This window comes from Salmo salar, chromosome ssa02 (genome assembly GCF_905237065.1).
Source record: "Salmo salar chromosome ssa02, Ssal_v3.1, whole genome shotgun sequence".
NCBI lineage: Eukaryota > Metazoa > Chordata > Actinopteri > Salmoniformes > Salmonidae > Salmo > Salmo salar.
In genome coordinates, this window is record NC_059443.1 from 14,574,520 (window position 1) to 14,594,542 (window position 20,023).

General features: G+C 45.5%; 1 protein-coding gene across 5 annotated transcripts in view; it reads left to right on the top strand.

Moving 5' to 3' along the window:
• The window catches only part of LOC106585523 (sodium bicarbonate cotransporter 3), an 86,975-nt gene that overhangs the window by 29,781 nt on the left and 37,171 nt on the right, over positions 1-20,023 (top strand). For all 5 annotated transcript variants that reach the window (XR_006764404.1, XM_045712858.1, XM_045712859.1 and 2 more), the window contains exons 2-6: positions 8,314-8,395; positions 15,724-15,867; positions 16,058-16,196; positions 16,323-16,483; positions 16,602-16,790. Coding sequence is in view for 4 of the 5 variants with exons in the window: in XM_045712858.1 (XP_045568814.1) it covers positions 8,314-8,395; positions 15,724-15,867; positions 16,058-16,196; positions 16,323-16,483; positions 16,602-16,790 (715 nt within the window). In the remaining variant the exon portion in view is untranslated. The remainder of the gene's footprint in view (positions 1-8,313; positions 8,396-15,723; positions 15,868-16,057; positions 16,197-16,322; positions 16,484-16,601; positions 16,791-20,023) is intronic.

A 20,023-nucleotide genomic window follows, 5' to 3' on the forward strand; every position in this document is an offset into this window, starting at 1 on the left:
CCGTTCATCTTTCCCAAATCAACTGAGCCTTCCCTGTGGTAGAGCATGGTGTTTGCAACGCCAGCATGGTGTGTGCAACGCCAGGATTGTGGGTTCGATTCCCACGGGGGGCCAGTACAAAAAAATAAAAAATAATAATAAATGCATGAAATGTATGCATTCACTACTGTAAGTCGCTCTGGATAAGAGCTTCTGCTAAATGACTAAAATGTAAATCATCAAATTTATTGGTCATGTGCATATGGTTAGCAGATGTTAATGCGAGTGTAGCGAAATGCTTGTGCTTCTCGTTCCGACAATGCAGTAATCTCTAACAAGTAATCTAGCAATTTCCCAACTACCTAATACACTCATCTAAAGTGGTGAATGAGTAGCCAGCTACACGTTCAAAGTCAACAACGCAGCCACTGCTAGCTAGCCTACTCCACCAGCCAGCAGTACTGTATCATTTTAGTCAATAACATTTTTGCAACGTAAGCTTAACTTCCTGAACATTCGAGACGTGTAGTCCACTTGTCATTCCAATCTCATTTGCATTAGCGTAGCCTCTTCTGTAGCTTGTCTACTATGTGTCTGTCTATCCCTGTTCTCTCTCCTCTGCACAGGCCATACAAACGCTCCACACCGCGTGGCCGCTGCCACTCTAACCTGGTGGTCCCAGCGCGCACGACCCACGTGGAGTTCCAGGTCTCCGGCAGCCTCTGGAACTGCCGGTCTGCGGCCAACAAGGCTGAGTTCATCTCAGCCTATGCTACCCTCCAGTCCCTAGACTTCCTGGCGCTGACGGAAACATGGATTACCATAGATAACACTGCTACTCCTACTGCTCTCTCCTCGTCTGACTACGTGTTCTCGCATACCCCTAGAGCATCGAGCCAGCGGGGTGGTGGCACTGGAATCCTCATCTCTCCCAAGTGGACATTCTCTCTTTCTCCCCTGACCCATCTGTCTATCTCCTCATTTGAATTCCATGCTGTCACAGTTACCAGCCCTTTCAAGCTTAACATCCTTATCATTTATCGCCCTCCAGGTTCCCTTGGCGAGTTCATCAATGAGCTTGACGCCTTGATAAGTTCCTTTCCTGAGGATGGCTCACCTCTCACAGTTCTGGGTGACTTTAACCTCCCCACGTCTACCTTCGACTCATTCCTCTCTGCCTCCTTCTTTCCACTCCTCTCCTCTTTCGACCTCACCCTCTCACCTTCCCCCCCTACTCACAAGGCAGGCAATACGCTTGACCTCATCTTTACTAGATGCTGTTCTTCCACTAATCTCATTGCAACTCCCCTCCAAGTCTCCGACCACTACCTTGTATCCTTTTCCCTCTCGCTCTCATCCAACACTTCTCACTCTCCCCCTACTCGGATGGTATTGCGCCGTCCCAACCTTCGCTCTCTCTCTCTCCCGCTACTCTCTCCTTTTCCATCCTATCATCTCTTCCCTCTGCTCAAACCTTCTCCAACCTATCTCCTGATTCTGCCTCCTCAACCCTCCTCTCCTCCCTCTCTGCATCCTTTGATTTCCTCTGTCCCCTATCCTCCAGGCCGGCTCGGGCCTCCCCTCCTGCTCCGTGGCTCGACGACTCACTGCGAGCTCACAGAACAGGGCTCCGGGCAGCCGAGCGGAAATGGAGGAAAACTCGCCTCCCTGCGGACCTGGCATCCTTTCACTCCCTCCTCTCTACATTTTCCTCTTCTGTCTCTGCTGCTAAAGCCACTTTCTACCACTCTAAACTCCAAGCATCTGCCTCTAACCCTAGGAAGCTCTTTGCTACCTTCTCCTCCCTCCTGAATCCTCCTCCCCCCCCTCCCTCTCTGCGGATGACTTCGTCAACCATTTTGAAAAGAAGGTTGACGACATCCGATCCTCGTTTGCTAAGTCAAACGACACTGCTGGTCCTGCTCACACTGCCCTACCCTGTGCTTTGACCTCTTTCTCCCCTCTCTCTCCAGATGAAATCTCGCGTCTTGTGACGGCCGGCCGCCCAACAACCTGCCCACTTGACCCTATCCCCTCCTCTCTTCTCCAGACCATTTCCGGAGACCTTCTCCCCTACCTCACCTCGCTCATCAAGTCATCCTTGACCGCTGGCTACGTCCCTTCCATCTTCAAGAGAGCGAGAGTTGCACCCCTTCTGAAAAAACCTACACTCGATCCCTCCGATGTCAACAACTACAGACCAGTATCCCTTCTTTCCTTTCTCTCCAAAACTCTTGAACGCGCCGTCCTTGGCCAGCTCTCTTGCTATCTCTCTCAGAATGACCTTCTTGATCCTAATCAGTCAGGTTTCAAGACTGGGCATTCAACTGAGACTGCTCTTCTCTGTGTCACGGAGGCTCTCCGCACTGCTAAAGCTAACTCTCTCTCCTCTGCTCTCATCCTTCTAGACCTATCTGCTGCCTTTGATACCGTGAACCATCAGATCCTCCTCTCCACCCTCTCCGAGCTGGGCATCTCCGGCACCGCGCACGCTTGGATTGCGTCCTACCTGACAGGTCGCTCCGACCAGGTGGCGTGGCGAGAATCTGTCTCCGCACCACGTGCTCTCACCACTGGTGTCCCCCAGGGCTCTGTTCTTGGCCCACTCCTATTCTCGCTATACACCAAGTCACTTGGCTCTGTCATATCCTCACATGGTCTCTCATATCATTGCTATGCAGATGACACACAATTAATCTTCTCCTTTCCCCCTTCTGACAACCAGGTGGCGAATCGCATCTCTGCATGTCTGGCAGACATATCAGTGTGGATGACGGATCACCACCTCAAGCTGAACCTCGGCAAGACGGAGCTGCTCTTCCTCCCGGAGAAGGACTGCCCGTTCCATGATCTCGCCATCACGGTTGACAACTCCCTTGTGTCCTCCTCCCAGAGTGCTAAGAGCCTTGGCGTGACCCTGGACAACACCCTGTCGTTCTCCACCAACATCAAGGCGGTGACCCGATCCTGTAGGTTCATGCTCTACAACATTCGTAGAGTACGACCCTGCCTCACACAGGAAGCGGCGCAGGTCCTAATCCAGGCACTTGTCATCTCCCGTCTGGATTATTGCAACTCGCTGTTGGCTGGGCTCCCTGCCTGTGCCATTAAACCCCTACAACTCATCCAGAACGCCGCAGCCCGTCTGGTGTTCAACCTTCCCAAGTTCTCTCACGTCACCCCGCTCCTCCGCTCTCTCCACTGGCTTCCAGTCGAAGCTCGCATCCGCTACAAGACCATGGTGCTTGCCTACGGAGCTGTGAGGGGAACGGCACCTCCGTACCTTCAGGCTCTGATCAGGCCCTACACCCAAACAAGGGCACTCCGTTCATCCACCTCTGGCCTGCTCGCCTCCCTACCTCTGAGGAAGCACAGTTCCCGCTCAGCCCAGTCAAAACTGTTCGCTGCTCTGGCACCCCAATGGTGGAACAAGCTCCCTCACGACGCCAGGACAGCGGAGTCAATCACCACCTTCCGGAGACACCTGAAACCCCACCTCTTCAAGGAATACCTGGGATAGGATAAAGTAATCCTTCTAACCCCCCCCTTAAAAGATTTAGATGCACTATTGTAAAGTGGTTGTTCCACTGGATATTATAAGGTGAATGCACCAATTTGTAAGTCGCTCTGGATAAGAGCGTCTGCTAAATGACTAAAATGTAAATGTATATGTACATATAAGTATATGGATGAGCGATGGCCGAGCGGCATGTGCAGTAGATGGTATAAAATATGGTATATACATGTGATATGAGTAATGTAAGATATGTAAACATTAATAAATGGATCACTAGTCACTTTAAACAGTGCCACTTTAAATAAAGTGTCCAGTGATTGGGTCTCAATGTAGGCAGTAGCCTCTCTGAGTGACTGCTGTTTAGCAGTCTGATGACCTTGGGATAGAAGCTCGATCCTGACTAGTCTCTGTCTCTGCTGCTGAAAAACATCCCCACAGCATGATGCTGCCACCATCTTTCACCATAGGGATGGTACCAGGTTTCCTCCAGATGTGACACTTGGCATTCAGGCCACAATCTTGTTTCATCAGACCAGAGAATCTTGTTTCTCATGGTGAGTCCTTTAAGTGCCTTTTTGCAAACTCAAAGCGGTCCGTCGTGCCTTTTACTGAGGAGTGGCTTCCGTCTGTTCACTCTACCATAAATTCCTGATTGGTGGAGTGCTGCAGAGATGGTTGTCCTTCTGGAATCCCATCTCGACAGAGGAACTCTAGAGCTCTGCCAGAGTGACCATCAGGTTGTTTGTCACCTCCCTGACCAAGGCCCTTCTCCCCTGATTGCTCAGTTTGGCTGGGTGGTCAGCTCTAGGAAGAGTGGTTCCAAACTTCTTCCATTTAAGAATGGAGGCCACTGTGTTCTTAGGGACCTTCAGTGCTGCAGAAATATTTTGGTACCCTTCCCCAGATCTGTGCCTTGACACAATCCTGTCTCGAAGCTCTTCCGACAATTCCTTCGACCTCATGGCTTGGTTTTTGCTTTGACATGTACTGCCAACTGTGGGACCTTTTATATAGACAGACATGTGCCTTTCCAAATCATGTCCAATCCACTGAAGTTGTAGAAACATGTCAAGGATGATTAATGGAAACAGGATGCACCTGAGCTCAATTTCGAGTCTCATAGCAAAGGGCCTAATACTTATGTAAAATAAGATATTTATTTTATTTCTAAAAACCTGTTTTCGCTTTGTCATAATGGGGTATTGTGTGTAAATTGCTGAGATAAAATGGATTAAATTCCGTTTTTAGAATAAGGCTCTGACGTGGGATAAGTCAAGGTGTCTGAATACTTTCCGAAGGTGCTGTACATAAGTGCACACATTTTGATTCTGGCTACTGGTCTAGCAAACTAACATAAAACACCCTAAATATCCCTCCACGTTGGATTTGATAGGTACGAAACAGTTAACAATATCCCATGTACAAATGCTTCAAATGCAACAATCTATATCTTCCCGACGGATCTCTTACATTTTGGGTGCAGCAACCTACATTTAGTATAACCTAATGTTCCAAATCCCATGTAGCCTAGCTTTTTAACTGTAAAATAATTATGGATTGATTTATTAGCAACCCAAATGTGACACGTGGACTGATTTACATCTGACCTCCAGGCCAGCTGCCCCCCGTCGCCCCACATGCTGTTTAATTTGTGTGGGCACCCCCCCCCCCCCCCCCGCACCCTTTTTTTAAAGCAGCTCTCAGGACACACCCACAGCTAAAAATAAAAAAACATATATTTGGACCACCCTCCTGAAAGCAGATGCAAATTGTGAACACGTGTACTTACACACATTGAAGGACTATTTGGGCACCCATCCAGACTGTCTGCTCAGACCTGTAGGACTATTTGGGCACCCATCCAGACTGTGTCTGCTCAGACCTGTAGGATTATTTGGGCACCCATCCAGACTGTGTCTGCTCAGACCTGTAGGACTATTTGGGCACCCATCCAGACTGTCTGCTCAGACCTGTAGGATTATTTGGGCACCATCCAGACTGTCTGCTCACACCTGTAGGACTATTTGGGCACCCATCCAGACTGTGTCTGCTCAGACCTGTAGGACTATTTGGGCACCATCCAGACTGTGTCTGCTCAGACCTGTAGGACTATTTGGGCACCCATCCAGACTGTGTCTCTCAGACCTGTAGGATTATTTGGGCACCATCCAGACTGTCTGCTCAGACCTGTAGGACTATTTGGGCACCCATCCAGACTGTGTCTCTCAGACCTGTAGGATTATTTGGGCACCATCCAGACTGTGTCTGCTCAGACCTGTAGGACTATTTGGGCACCCATCCAGACTGTGTCTGCTCAGACATGTAGGACTATTTGCGTTCACTGCCACCTCGATTCCCCACTCCAACCACCCAGTCACCACCCAGTGATTGCAGCAGGACTTGGGTGCTCTTTAATTGGAGGGGTCCCGCCACTCTGCGGAGTCTGCCAGCCATGGACTTCTGGTGAGATATTGTCAATTTGAAGACCACCTCAGCAGCCAAAGCTCCATGTGTGGTATGTGTGTTCTGATCTGTATTGGGAATAGGCATGTGCTTTTTTTCATAGCAGTGTGGTTTTTAATACTGTTGAGTTTTGAGAGCCTATTACTGTACCAGTGATGGAAGAGGTAGGAACCCAAATAACAAGCAAAGTATCTCCAAAAGTTAAACACACTGAATTACTCTGAAACCATAGTCTTTTAGCTATTTCAGTAGAAGCAGCACTTGCTAAATGGGTAGTTCTCTAGAAGTTCCTTCCATATGGTTTAGCTAATGCAGCACATTCAAGCTTTAAAAACCATGAATGTAAAAGTGCCGTGGGGCAGAAGTTCAGAGTGGTAGTCTAGGTAGTGGTGGTAGTAGTATTCTAGGTAGGCTCCTACTGACTGGATTGTTAGTGCTTTCCAGAGCAGTAGCACTGGACCACATGGCTTATTTCATCATCAGGAGGTAGCCTGTGTGTCTAATTACAAGGCACACCTTGGTTCTAGAAAAAAGGTTGGCAGCCATTTTTAAAACTCTGAACTCTGATGTAGTGCCCTGAAATAGTGCACCACTTCTAGAATAGCCATGAAAATGACAGGTCAGTCAGTGGCATCTATCATATGTGACAGGAGGCTGATCTGCCTAGAAAGTTAGTAAAACGTTGCCAACTGCCACTTAGTTTAATATGTCTGAGTTGGTCTCTAATAAATAGACCTAGTCTACTTCAATGAGTTCAATAAGTACTAGACTAAACCTAATAAACCCAACAGGTTGGACTTACTTCTCTTGGGTTCATAGCTGTTACAGAACAATTGTCCCTTGTTAGGAGGAGTATGCAGAGTGATGTAGAGACCAAGAGGAAATGCAAGCTGGAGAGATGGATAACACAAACTTGTAAAGTATAAGTAACTAAAATCTAAACACTCTGTGTCGTGTGGCTAAGACAGCCTGTCTTTGGACTCGGGGCGTGCTGGCTTGTGCCCAACACAAATATTTACCTCAGCGCTTACCCCCGCAGGTGCTGTCCAGCCGCCTAGGCTTTATTCAGCAGGGACATCCCTGAGTCATTCCCCTTGGCTATAGCGTTCAAAGGCCTTTCTCCTGTTTAGGCTGATACAGTAGGATACACTGTTTCTTATAATTAATCTAACCTAGTAGGTGTAAGAGAAACACCTGACACTAGATCCCCCTACATATTGGTCTTGACGAGAAGAGAAAAAAAACTGTCAGGAGGTTCTCTTCTGCACTGTTCAACCAATCCAGTAAATATGGAGGAGTTAAGATGGAGTGTCACCTTGTTAACGTCCAAAAGCTGAAGTCTCGTCACAGGCTCTTTTTCCATTTCCCCTGAAAAGCAGTGGTAATGGCATCTCCCATATCAACTGAACGATGACAGTTTGGAGTTGTTCTTGTACGTGGTGTAGTTGTATGGAAAATGCAGGGTCGTTCCCATGACTGTTTAAGAGGCTATCAGAATATACCTATGATTTCTTTGTCTTGAAGCAGATGAAACTCTACTATTATACTATTGACTGTGTGGTCTTAGTGAGATGGCTGGATTAAGTAGTCCTATTGAATTTGACTGCTGTGTTAAAAGGTGTAACCTAATAGGAAGTGTAAGACCAAGAACAGGAGTTAACTTCACACGGCTCCAACTGTCACCCAATGTGACCTGTATTACCCTCTTCCATTGTGTATCTCTGGTGCTGTGCTGCGTCGTCAATAGGAGTGACTACGTAGGCCCACGTTTTTTTAAAGTGCCTCATTATTTCCTTCCTACCCACTAGTGTCTAGGTTGTTGTACAATTCTTTCAATGCTTAAAGATGCACTATGAAGAAATCACTCTGACATTTCCTGGTTACTAAAATTCTAGTAGTTTGCCTAATTTCAGTTTGTGACAAAACAAGCAAGTATAGTGTAGAGAATCATTTTTTCCCTCTAAACTGCTGTGAAATATATATTTTCCATAACCAAAAGTATTGTTTGCGGCTGGTGTGCAAAACCGAAAGCAAAAGACGCAAAAACAAAACTGAAGAACGGGAAGCATAGAGCACATAGACCATATCTACCGCTTCTTAGACTAGCTTTTAGTGAGAATGCCAGATCTATAATTCACATTTGTATGTGAATTTTGTCAGGTCTCCCAAAAAGTTACATATTGCAGCTTTAAAACAACTTGCTCTTTGGGAACTATGAAGATTTAGGCTATTGAATGAATAAATGAATAAATGTCTTTTCTCTCTGCTTCTCCACCATATGTATATTCTGTTCTCCTTTTTGTGTTTTGTTTCAATCTGCCCACTGAATTTGTATTTCTCCTTGTCGTCTCCAGGGGAACGATGATGAGGCGGTGGTGGACCTGGGGAAGACGAGCTCCACCATTCACACCAACTTTGAGAAAGAGGAGCTAGAGAGTAAGTCTGATTTTAGTGTTTATATATACACACAAAGTATCACATGGGCCCGGATCCTATTCATGTTGACAGTATACACTGAGTACACACGGAGCAGTATTTTTTTTTGATCAAGGAGGCTCATGTGTAATGACATTGTTGTATGGCCATAGGACAGAGGGGATTCTACAAATGCATGCTCTTACTCACACACACACACGTGTTTTTACTCTTTTACTCATACACTGTAATATCGTGAAAAATCCAGAGTCATGTTTGTCTGGCTTGGTCTGGTAATTGAGGTATGCATGACTTCCACCCACATTCCACTGAGCTCTGACTGCAGGGGAAAAGCCCTGGCACAATTTCCAGAATTATAGGATCCACAATGGAATTTTGAAAAATGTATCTTACACACACACACACACAAGCTGTAGCTGCATCCCCTCCCAAGAAACTGTGTTTGGTGAGACCAGGCTTTGTGAGGTGAACTTGAACACTAACAACTTGTAACCCCTGGTTAGTGAGGTAGAGAACAGTGTAACTTGGAACCCCTGGTTAATGAGGTAGAGAACTGTGTAACTTGGAACCCCTGGTTAATGAGGTAGAGAACAGTGTAACCCTGGTTAATGAGGCAGAGAACAGTGTAACTTGGAACCCTGGTTAATGAGGTAGAGAACAGTGTAACCCTGGTTAATGAGGTAGAGAACAGTTTAACTTGGAACCCTGGTTAATGAGGTAGAGAACAGTGTAACCCTGGTTAATGATGTAGAGAACAGTGTAACAGTGTAACCCTGGTTAATGAGGTAGAGAACAGTGTAACCCTGGTTAATGAGGTAGAGAACAGGGTAACCCTGGTTAATGAGGTAGAGAAGAGTGTGAGAATGTAATGTGTTAGCTGCGCCCCCACCCCACCCTAGTTCCAGCTCTAACTACATTACTGTGGATTATCCTGCAGCTCTGGCCTCCACTAATTTAATAGTCTGCTCTTTCACTCCCCCCCTTCATTCTTTCTCACACTCACTCACTCATTCTCTGTAGAACACTACAACTCTTTCACTCATTCACATAATCACACAGTTGGTACAGGCAGACCCAACCTCCATGTTCCCCTTCTGCTACTCTGTCCCTCCTCTCTCCTAACCCCTCCATACTTCTCTAAAGTAATATTTACTTGTGTTTTGTTATACATCATGATCATGTTCCCCCTAAGCTGTGTGTGGGTGCTCCACTTCCCAGGACTGCCTTGCAGAAGAAATACCAGCCTGCGCAGAGACTCACGAGATTTAACTTCACTCTGCTAGTTTCCCTGTTAGTTTACACCAACGTTTCTCTCTACTGTAGGAATTGTGACCAAATCGACATTTTTAAATGCAACATAATGAAATAAACCTAACTATGCAAGACTGTCTGAGATTGTTTTAGGCAGATCGCATCAGAGGAGGATTCTATTCCATTGACCAGCACGAGTAGTCGTGAGTAGCTGCGCTTGTTTTGAGATCATAGCGAAGAGCCGCATGTAGCCACATGTGCACATTTGTTCATGTCCTTTGCTAATTAGTGTGTTGTTAGCCCAGTTATAGCAAATTCTGGTCAGCAATGGGGAGTGATAGGTGATTGCTTCCTACAAGAGCACAAAACATATTCACTTCTAGCCATCTTTGAAAAGCCAGTCAGGTAAAGAGTTTTTTTTATCTTAAAGGGGCAGTGATGTATTTTGAGACGGGCTTGGATAAGCTACGTAGTTAGTAGGCAGATGGTAGCATACATTTTGTCTGACTCTGTAATAATGGTAATAATATGAGTTCTGTTATACTCACAGACATCATTCAAACAGTTTTAGAAACTTCAGAGTGTTTTCTATCCAAATCCACTAATAATATGCAAATATTTGACTCTGGGCCCAAGTATTAGGCAGTTTACTCTGGGCACGCTTTTCATCCAAAAAGGAAAATACTGCCCCCAATACCTTAAATTAATTTCCAGCGCTGCACAAGTCTCATGGAATGTAGGCTGACATGGAACACCACACAGTGGCTGCTACTGTAGGCTGTATCATAGAACACCACACAGTGGCTGCTACTGTAGGCTGTATCATAGAACACCACACAGTGGCTGCTACTGTAGGCTGTATCGTAGAACACCACACAGTGGCTGCTACTGTAGGCTGTATCATAGACACCACAGTGGCTGCTACTGTAGGCTGTATCATAGAACACCACACAGTGGCTGCTACTGTAGGCTGTATCATAGACACCACACAGTAGCTGCTACTGTAGGCTCTATCGTAGAACACCACACAGTGGCTGCTACTGTAGGCTGTATCGTAGAACACCACACAGTGGCTGCTACTGTAGGCTCTATCGTAGAACACCACACAGTGGCTGCTACTGTAGGCTGTATCGTAGAACACCACACAGTGGCTGCTACTGTAGGCTGTATCGTAGAACACCACACAGTGGCTGCTACTGTAGGCTGTATCGTAGAACACCACACAGTGGCTGCTACTGTAGGCTGTATCGTAGAACACCACACAGTGGCTGCTACTGTAGGCTGTATCGTAGAACACCACACAGTGGCTGCTACTGTAGGCTGTATCGTAGAACACCACACAGTGGCTGCTACTGTAGGCTGTATCGTAGAACACCACACAGTGGCTGCTACTGTAGGCTGTATCGTAGAACACCACACAGTGGCTGCTACTGTAGGCTGTATCATAGAACACCACACAGTGGCTGCTACTGTAGGCTCTATCATAGAACACCACACAGTGGCTGCTACTGTAGGCTGTATCATAGAACACCACACAGTGGCTGCTACTGTAGGCTCTATCATAGAACACCACACAGTGGCTGCTACTGTAGGCTGTATCATAGAACACCACACAGTGGCTGCTACTGTAGGCTGTATCATAGAACACCACACAGTGGCTGCTACTGTAGGCTGTATCGTAGACACCACAGTGGCTGCTACTGTAGGCTGTATCATAGAACACCACACAGTGGCTGCTACTCTAGGCTGTATCATAGACACCACAGTGGCTGCTACTGTAGGCTGTATCGTAGAACACCACACAGTGGCTGCTACTGTAGGCTCTATCATAGAACACCACACAGTGGCTGCTACTGTAGGCTGTATCATAGACACCACAGTGGCTGCTACTGTAGGCTGTATCGTAGAACACCACACAGTAGCTGCTACTCTAGGCTGTATCGTAGAACAGCTATTTCTATGTTAAAATGTTACGGGATGCCTTTTCCCCATAATGCTAGGGCACTGTGACGATGGTCCTATGTACTCTGTCACATAAATCTAAAACCTTTGATAAAGGACCAGACATGGTTTATGAGAAGAACATTTATTTATTGATGATATTGTGGGGCAGCGATGTTCTTTATGTTGGTCGATCATCCGTGAACGAGAAGTATCAAGCGTTTTGAGTTTGGCACGCCGGGATTGTTTTTTGTTGTCTCCTGATTTTTAATATAGGCTCTTTCTGGTCATACATTTGGTGATACCAAGTTCTAGATACAATGTGATAGTTTACAAATTAAAACGTGAAGGTAGATGGTCAGAAATGTGTATGATTACCTTGTATGTCCTCGTTTTGAAGAGGGTTCTGTTCATAGTTAATGAATGGTATGGGTGGCGCGGTAGGAGCTTAAACCCGGGTTGACGTACGTTTTTATATCCCAGATAGTATTTATGCTATGATGCGGTGTTTCCCAGCCCTAGTCCTCCAGGTCCCCCAACACTAAACGTTGTTGTAACCCTGGACAAACGCCTCATTCAGGTGTGCTTGTCCAGGGTTACAATAAGAGTGTACTGGAGGACCAGGCTGTATCCCAGCGTTGTCCGGGTTTGGCCGGGGTAGGCCGGCATTGTAAATAAGAATTTGTTCTTAACTGACTTGCCTAGTGTCGTGTCTTTGGGTTACCATTAAACGGAAGATATGTTTATCAATTAGCTCCCTGTAATTATTATCACGTGATTATACTGATTAATTGTAATTAACTAGGAGATCGGGGCACCAAGGAGAATATTCAGATTACAAAGCTATAATTTTCCTAATATAACTTTCCTGTACTATAATATTATATTCTATTATAGTATAGGCAGATTATCTTCTGGTTTAATTGGTGTATTTACCTCTAGTCCAGTCTCATTCCCAAACGTCGTAAATTGTTGTATCTGCACGAACCCAGTCTTTACTAAAATCATCCATACATCAATTGTCTTAAAATCATTTATTTACTACACTAAGTAATTAACAGAAAAACATACAAACAGCAACTATCGTCACAGAGAATTGGTATAGTAATGTGCCCTTGTGGGCTAAACAGGCAGGTCGGCCTGTTGAACAATGGATCATAAAAGGTCAGCTGTGGCACACAGAGTTCATTAATATTAACAATTGACAATTGAAGGCTCACTCATTCGGGAACAATTGCAATCAATATATATTTACGCTCAGTGTGTCGTTCTGATTCTTGTTGGAGAGTAGTTCTGATGGAGAGTCTCTCTCTCGGTTAGAATGGATCTTTCAGAGCGACATTCATTAATGTCGTCATCGAATGGTTGTTTCGTTGGTCTTCGCGTTCGATGATATAATTTACTTAGCTGCAGACTAATAATTAATATCAAAGACTTGTTCTTATTCTGTCGGTATCCATAGTCTAAAAGTTAACCACGTGGTATGGTTCACTTTCAGTAGAGGAATTAGATGGTAGAACCTATGTGGCCACGGAGTGTAGGCCTGGTCTGAGGAAATGTAAATCAGGGGGTGTTTTATAGTGCCCATAGAACAGCTTGTCAAATGACGCCTGGTCCTGTATGTGTCCCTGGGGGCGTGCCTATGACGGAGTTAGAATTGTATTTCTGTACCAAGTCTATCACATTAACATCAGTACATAGCATCTCAATGTCTTACAAAAGCTTTATCCTTATTAATACATTCTATACAACTATTATGATGCTATTATATAAACAGTTTTATGGTAATATGGCTATATTGTCTCTTCTGAGTATCACAAAATTGTACCAAGCGGATCAGTTCGTAGCTGGATTCTTCACCAATCTTCCATACCTTCTCCAGAACACAAAATGTCGCTTGGCTCTCCAATTCTATGAGTTGGAAGAATTTCCTGTGTCTCTCTATGGGCCATGTGGCCAGAGACTCTCCTGGAATTTTAGAGTTTTTACGACCCTTTACACACAGGGTCGATTGGGTGCAAAAGGGAGGGGTCAACTGTCCTCCCTGTACCAAAAGAGGCCAACGTCATGACACTAGTTAAATAAAGGTTACACATAAGAAGCCTGTCCTCTCATTGTTTGTGGGACAGGACAGGGGACAGGTCATCTTGCTGCCGGGTTTTGTTTGAAGAGCTCTATTTGATCCAGTTTATTATTTTCTAAATACTTGTACATTTTGTCGGCTGTTATTATCTTCACTTGCAAATAAAAAGTCACTCTGGGCAAGAAATAATGTTCTTCCTTGTTGCCTCCTCACTGTAAAATCCTACCGCCAGGTCTCACAGCCACTCTGGTAGGACTGCATTATGATCCAATGGGCACGGTAGTTTAACCGTGGCCATGTAGGCTAACTTAAAGCGGGTACAGCCTCTGTGTTCACAGTAAACGCATAACTGAAATTTGCTCAGTGCCGGAAATAATTTGAGGCAGGGAACATTGATCATGAGCCTGCCTAAGAGCCTAGTCTCACAAGTCAGACGATTGTTTCTGAAATGTGAAAGACAGGAAATAGTGAGTTTTGGTCTCTAACTACTGGTTGTCTATAGTGGGAGGTAACAGGTGTTGACGTCAAACTGTATTGGTCACGTGCTACGTAGACCAGGTTTAGACTAACAGTGAAATGTTTAATTACAGGCCCTTCCTAACCACACAGAGAAAATAATAATAGAAAAGTAAAAGACGTAATAATAAATCCACAGTGAGTAACGTTAACTTGTCTATATTCAAGGGGCACCAGTTGTGAGTAGATATGCACGGGTACGGGGTAGGCCTACATAGTAATTGATGTGTCTCAGTGGAGACCTTGGCAGCCTGCAGGAGACCTGACCCCAGCCAGCGGCAGTGTTATGAAGACAATTGTTTATCTACTGGCTGTGTGCGTGCGTGGCCCAGGGACTCCTCCTACTGCGCAGAACATTACAGCTGACAACCCAGAGGTGCTAATGGAAACCACAGAGGAAAACCTCTGACCTGAATGTTATTTATTCCTAGGAACGCCCAGAGATACAATAAAGATGTTAGCTGGAAGCCTGGAACAATAACGATTTTAGTTATATTATTAGGGTTGTTGTCTGTCTGTCATCCATGTAAATGGAAGGAACTAAGTACTTTTAGACAGGAAACCCTGCAGGGGTATCAGCTGAGTATCACAGACCTTTCTTAGCTGATCCAGACACCAGAGAGGAACTGGGGGGATTAGGTAGTGTTTCTCTCTATGCTATGCTTCCTATGCTAGGCTCACAGCTCACCTTTAAGTGTGGCACCCATAGCATGGGACAATTTATTTAGGGAGGTCACAACTTAAGTCTTCAGAGATTTATCACTGCTAAAAACTCCCCATGGCTCATAATAGGGAAAGCATTTGAAGACACAGGCCCCCACTCACAAATACTAGGTTTTTAGTGTGATTTATATATTTTTAATTCCCCCATTGAGCTTAGTGGGCTATGCCATATTACATGTATGTGACAGGGGTGTGATGAAGACCCACCATGCTGTAGTCCTCCCTCCTGGTCCATTTATCTGCTCTGTCCAGACTGACGTCAGTAGTATGCCATCCAGAACGGTTTAACGCTCCCAGCTCTCAAAAGATAAAGTGTGTTTATAAGCACAAAGAGCAGGCTACATGTCCTTCTCCTTTCCCCATGTCCTGACAACGAGCAGCGGGTCTTAGGCAGTGACGTCCTTTCTATCCATTCTTAGCTGCTGTCAGAACGGCACGTAACTCGTCCATTCATTTAACGCTTCAGGTATGGCCACTTGACACGGTAGAAATTGAGAGGAGGATAAGAGGGACGGTTTACCATTGTGTGTGACGTACGTAAACAACAGACAGGAAGACGTGTGTGTGTGATGGTAACTAAAGGGTGGCTGCAGTGTATGAAAACAACTGCATTTGTCTCATGCCATTTTGGGCCTGTAAAGAAAGGCGGTCTAAAGATTGTAGAATGCTGAAATCAGACAATATGAATTACGAAGAACCGTATTGACAATTCAGATTTTTAAATGCACAGTGTATATACCCAGCCCAACTGCAGATAAGACTATTATACATGATAGACCGTGATTGACCATGTCTCTCTCTACCCTGTTTCCAGGTCACAGAGCGGTCTATGTGGGTGTCCATGTTCCTCTGGGCAGAGAGACCAAACGGAGGCACCACCGCCACCGCGGCCACAGACACCACCGCAAGAGGAGAGACCGCTCGGACCGTGAAGATGGACGAGAGTCTCCTTCCTATGGTAGCTAAGACCAGTTCACTCTCCCACCTTAACGTCTGCTTCATTCACTGTCCTCAGATCAGCTCTATTGCCATATCTCCATTCTCCAGCCCTGTTTCCTATACCAAACCTTTTACTGGCCTTTTTCCACTAATATTCCCCTTGGTTGTACTACATTACCCATCTTCCACCTGTACCCCCTGTGTTTCAGACACCCCATCCCAGCGGGTCCAGTTCATCCTGGGGACAGAGGATGATGATGAAGAGCACATGCCCCACGACCTGTTCACTGAGCTGGACGAGCTGTTCTTCCGGGACGGACATGTCTACGAGTGGAGGGAGACAGCCAGGCACGACGCACACCCTTCCTCACTACTCCTAGTGGATGTTTCCTCATCCAACCACATCAACAACTCCTTTAATCTTGTGTGTGTGTGTGTGTGTGTGTGTGTGTGTGTGTGTGTGTGTGTGTGTAGGTGGTTGAAGTTTGAGGAAGACGTGGAGGATGGAGGGGAGCGTTGGAGTAAGCCCTACGTAGCCACGCTGTCTCTACACAGCCTCTTCGAGCTCCGCAGCTGCATCCTCAACGGCACTGTCATGTTGGACATGAGAGCTAACACTATTGAGGAGATCGCAGGTGAGTGTGTATGTATGTCTCTGCGGACATTTTACTGTGTGTGTGCGTGAGTCTGAAAGTTGAATAAAGCATGTAACTGTTGAATAAAGCATGCAGTCTACCCTGTACACCCCCATAGACATGGTGATAGACAGCATGGTGGCGTCAGCTCAGCTGGAGGAGGGGTTGAGGCAGAAGGTGAGGGAGGCCATGTTGAAGAGACACCACCACCAGAACGAGAAGAAGCTCAGCAACCGCATCCCTCTGGTGCGCTCCTTCGCTGACATCGGCAAGAAACAATCTGACCCACACCTGCTTGAGAGAAACGGTGAGGGCCCTCGCTGCACCTCGCCTTTTTCCTCTTCTGCTCTTTATCCCCTCATTTCAACTCTTCTATAAAAGAATGGTTTATTTACACCCTTTTTTACTGCAGTTTAGCCGTGTTTTGACAGATTGAATGTATGTACTTTGCACATGTTCTTTTATGAAGTGGGTTGGGTCTTTTTAAAGAAGTGTCAATTGGCTGAGGTAATTGAGTGACAAGACGATGGGCAAGATCTGATTGGTGCATGGGCCTTTTACTGGCATGTGATTTTCCCATCATGACTGTTCTTGAACACTGCAGTGATGAGTCTGAGTTTGTTTTGTGCACTGGATTGTGTTTTCTCCTGGAAAGATGGTTTTGTGAATAGGTTTTTGTGTTGAACTGTTGTAATAGGCTAATAGTTAATAACTTAAAACCAAAGTAAATCTGTGCACATACCATCATGTAGAAATTAAATCACAGTTGAAGATTATTGGTCAGCTTCCCCTTGGTTGTGATTGGTCCGTTTGAATGACCTATAGTATATCCTTATTAAAGTGTGATGTAACCGCGGCATTTATTGCGTTTCTGTAACATTGTTGCAAAAGGTTGCTAAACAATGTTTTTGTGTGTGTTCTGAACATGTCTGCTGCTGTTTGTGTGCAGTTGGCATTATGACAGATGTTAATTGATCTCGACTTAATCTCTCCTAGTTTACTGCGGCTCCATGTACGTTGTGCAAATGTTCCATGTGACGTTTTGGGATGTACTGAATATGCCCCTGCTCTTTGTCTTTGACTTCCAATAACAAGACACTTCCAAGGCCTGGGCTTCGTAGCATGAAGAACATCGTTCCCAACACACATTTAGGATTTCTACCCTTCTTGATTTATTTTTCCCTCTTTCCTTTTTCCATCCTGTCTTCTCTCCTTTCCCAACTACCCTTGCCCCCTCCATAGGAAGTCTATCCACCTCCCGCCCCTCCCTCCTCAAGGGAGTCCAGGGGGTCTCAGTTCCTCAGCCGCTTCCTGCTCAGCGCCAGCGCCCCCTCCTCCCCCCTTAGCACCCCCCAGAACACCCCGCCCTAGCCAGATGCAGATCCCCCACCCCTCCCTGCCTGTCCCCCACCCCTCCTCTGACCCAGACCCACCCCTCCCTGCCTGTCCTCCACCTCTCTGACTGACCCAGACCTAGACCCAGAGATTGGGTTAGCAGCTGGTGAGGGTAGGAGCTGGAGTATCCCCAGTGTGGTGGTCCATGCTCCAGATGTGGAGGAACTGAGGCTCCAGTCCTGTCTAGTCAAGGACCACAAGGAGGAGTCTGAGGGTGCAGACCCTGCCCGCCTGGTGCAGCTCCTCCCCCCACCTCCATCAGGTTAAATATCCTGCAAATAGCATGAAACCCTCCCTCCACACCTTCTTCACCTTACATTATCTGACCCCTCTCGGTCCTTAACATTGTATGTGTCTGTCTGTGTACGTGATTACTTGTGAAGCACTTAGAGTACATTTCATCAAAATAAAACCAGATGTTTTAGGCTTAGTTCTAGTGAAACACGGCAATTCTGGTCTTCATTTCCACAGTTAGTTGCAAAAGGGCTATATTTTGTTATTTTGATTTACTATTAATCTCATTCATCCCAGCGGTTACATCACACCTTGAGAAGGTTCCTCTACGTCATCTCAAGGGAGCGGTTCGGTATGAAATACACTCCCTTCTGGATGTGCTTGGTGGTACCACCTCGGCTTACTATAAAAACAGGTGCCTTATTTGGCAATGGTCTTGGTAAGTGGAGTGTGCCAATATATATTTTGCATGACGCTTCCTTGACTAGACTACTGACGTTACACAAAATTCTTGACCAAATTCAACGTTTTTGCTTACCGTTTCATGCATCTTTTACGAAGAAAAAAAAACATGTAGGCTATGAGGATTATACGTTTATTTGTAGCTACATCCATTGTTACAAGAAATAGATGACAATGGCTCATAGTTCAATGGTTGTGAGTTCTAATCCCACATGGGGCAGAGATGTGTACAGTTGAAGTCATTAAAACTCGTTTTTCAACCAGTCCACACATTTCTTATTAACAAACTATAGTTTTGGAAGGTCGGTTAGGACATCTACTTTGTGCATGATTATTTCACTTATAATTCACTGTACCACAGTTCCAGTGGGTCAGAAATTTACATACACTAAGTTGACTGCCTTTAAACAGAAAATTCCAGAAAATGATGTCATGGATTTAGAAGCATCTGATAGGCTAATTGACATAATTTGAGTCAATTGGAGGTGTACCTGTGGATATATTTCAAGGCCTACCTTCAAACGCAGTGCCTCTTTGCTTGACATCATGGGAAAATCAAAAGAAATCAGCCAAGACCTCAGAAAAGAATTTGAAGACCTCCACAAGTCTGGTTCATCCTTGGGAGCAATTTCCAAATGCCTGAAGGTACCACATTCATCTGTACAAACAATAGTATGCAAGTATAAACACCATGGGACCACGCAGCCATCATACTGCTCAGGAAGGAGATGCGTTCTGTCTCCTAGAGATGAACGTACTTTGGTGCGAAAAGTGCAAATCAATCCCAGAACAACAGCAAAGGACCTTGTGAAGATGCTGGAGGAAACGGGTACAAAGGTATCTATATCCACAGTAAAACGAGTCCTATATTGACATAACCTGAGAGGCCACTCAGCAAGGAAGAAGCCACTGCTCCAAAAAAGCCAGACTCCAGTTTGCAACAGCACATAGGGACAAAGATTGTACTTTTTGGAGAAATGTCCTCTGGTCTGATGAAACAAAAATAGGCTGTTTGGCCATAATGACCATTGTTATGTTTGGAGGAAAAAGGGGGGTGCTTGCAAGCCGAAGAACACCATCCCAACTGTGAAGCACAGGGGTGGCAGCATCATGTTGTGGGGGTGCTTTGCTGCAGCAGGGACAGGTGCACTTCACCAAATAGATGACATCATGAGGAGGAAAATGATGTGGATATATTGAAGCAACATCAAGACATCAGTCAGGAAGTTAAAGCTTGATTGCAAATGGGTCTTCCAAATGGACAATGACCCCAAGCATACTTCCAAAGTTGTGGCAAAATGGCTTAAGGACAACATCAAGTTGTTCCATCAAGTTCATATTTATATTTAAAAAAAAAAAAAACATTTTACATTGGGGCGTGACGTTCAGAAAATGTATTCACCCCAAAATTTCCGGTGAATGGGCACCATAATTTACAGAAATACTCAT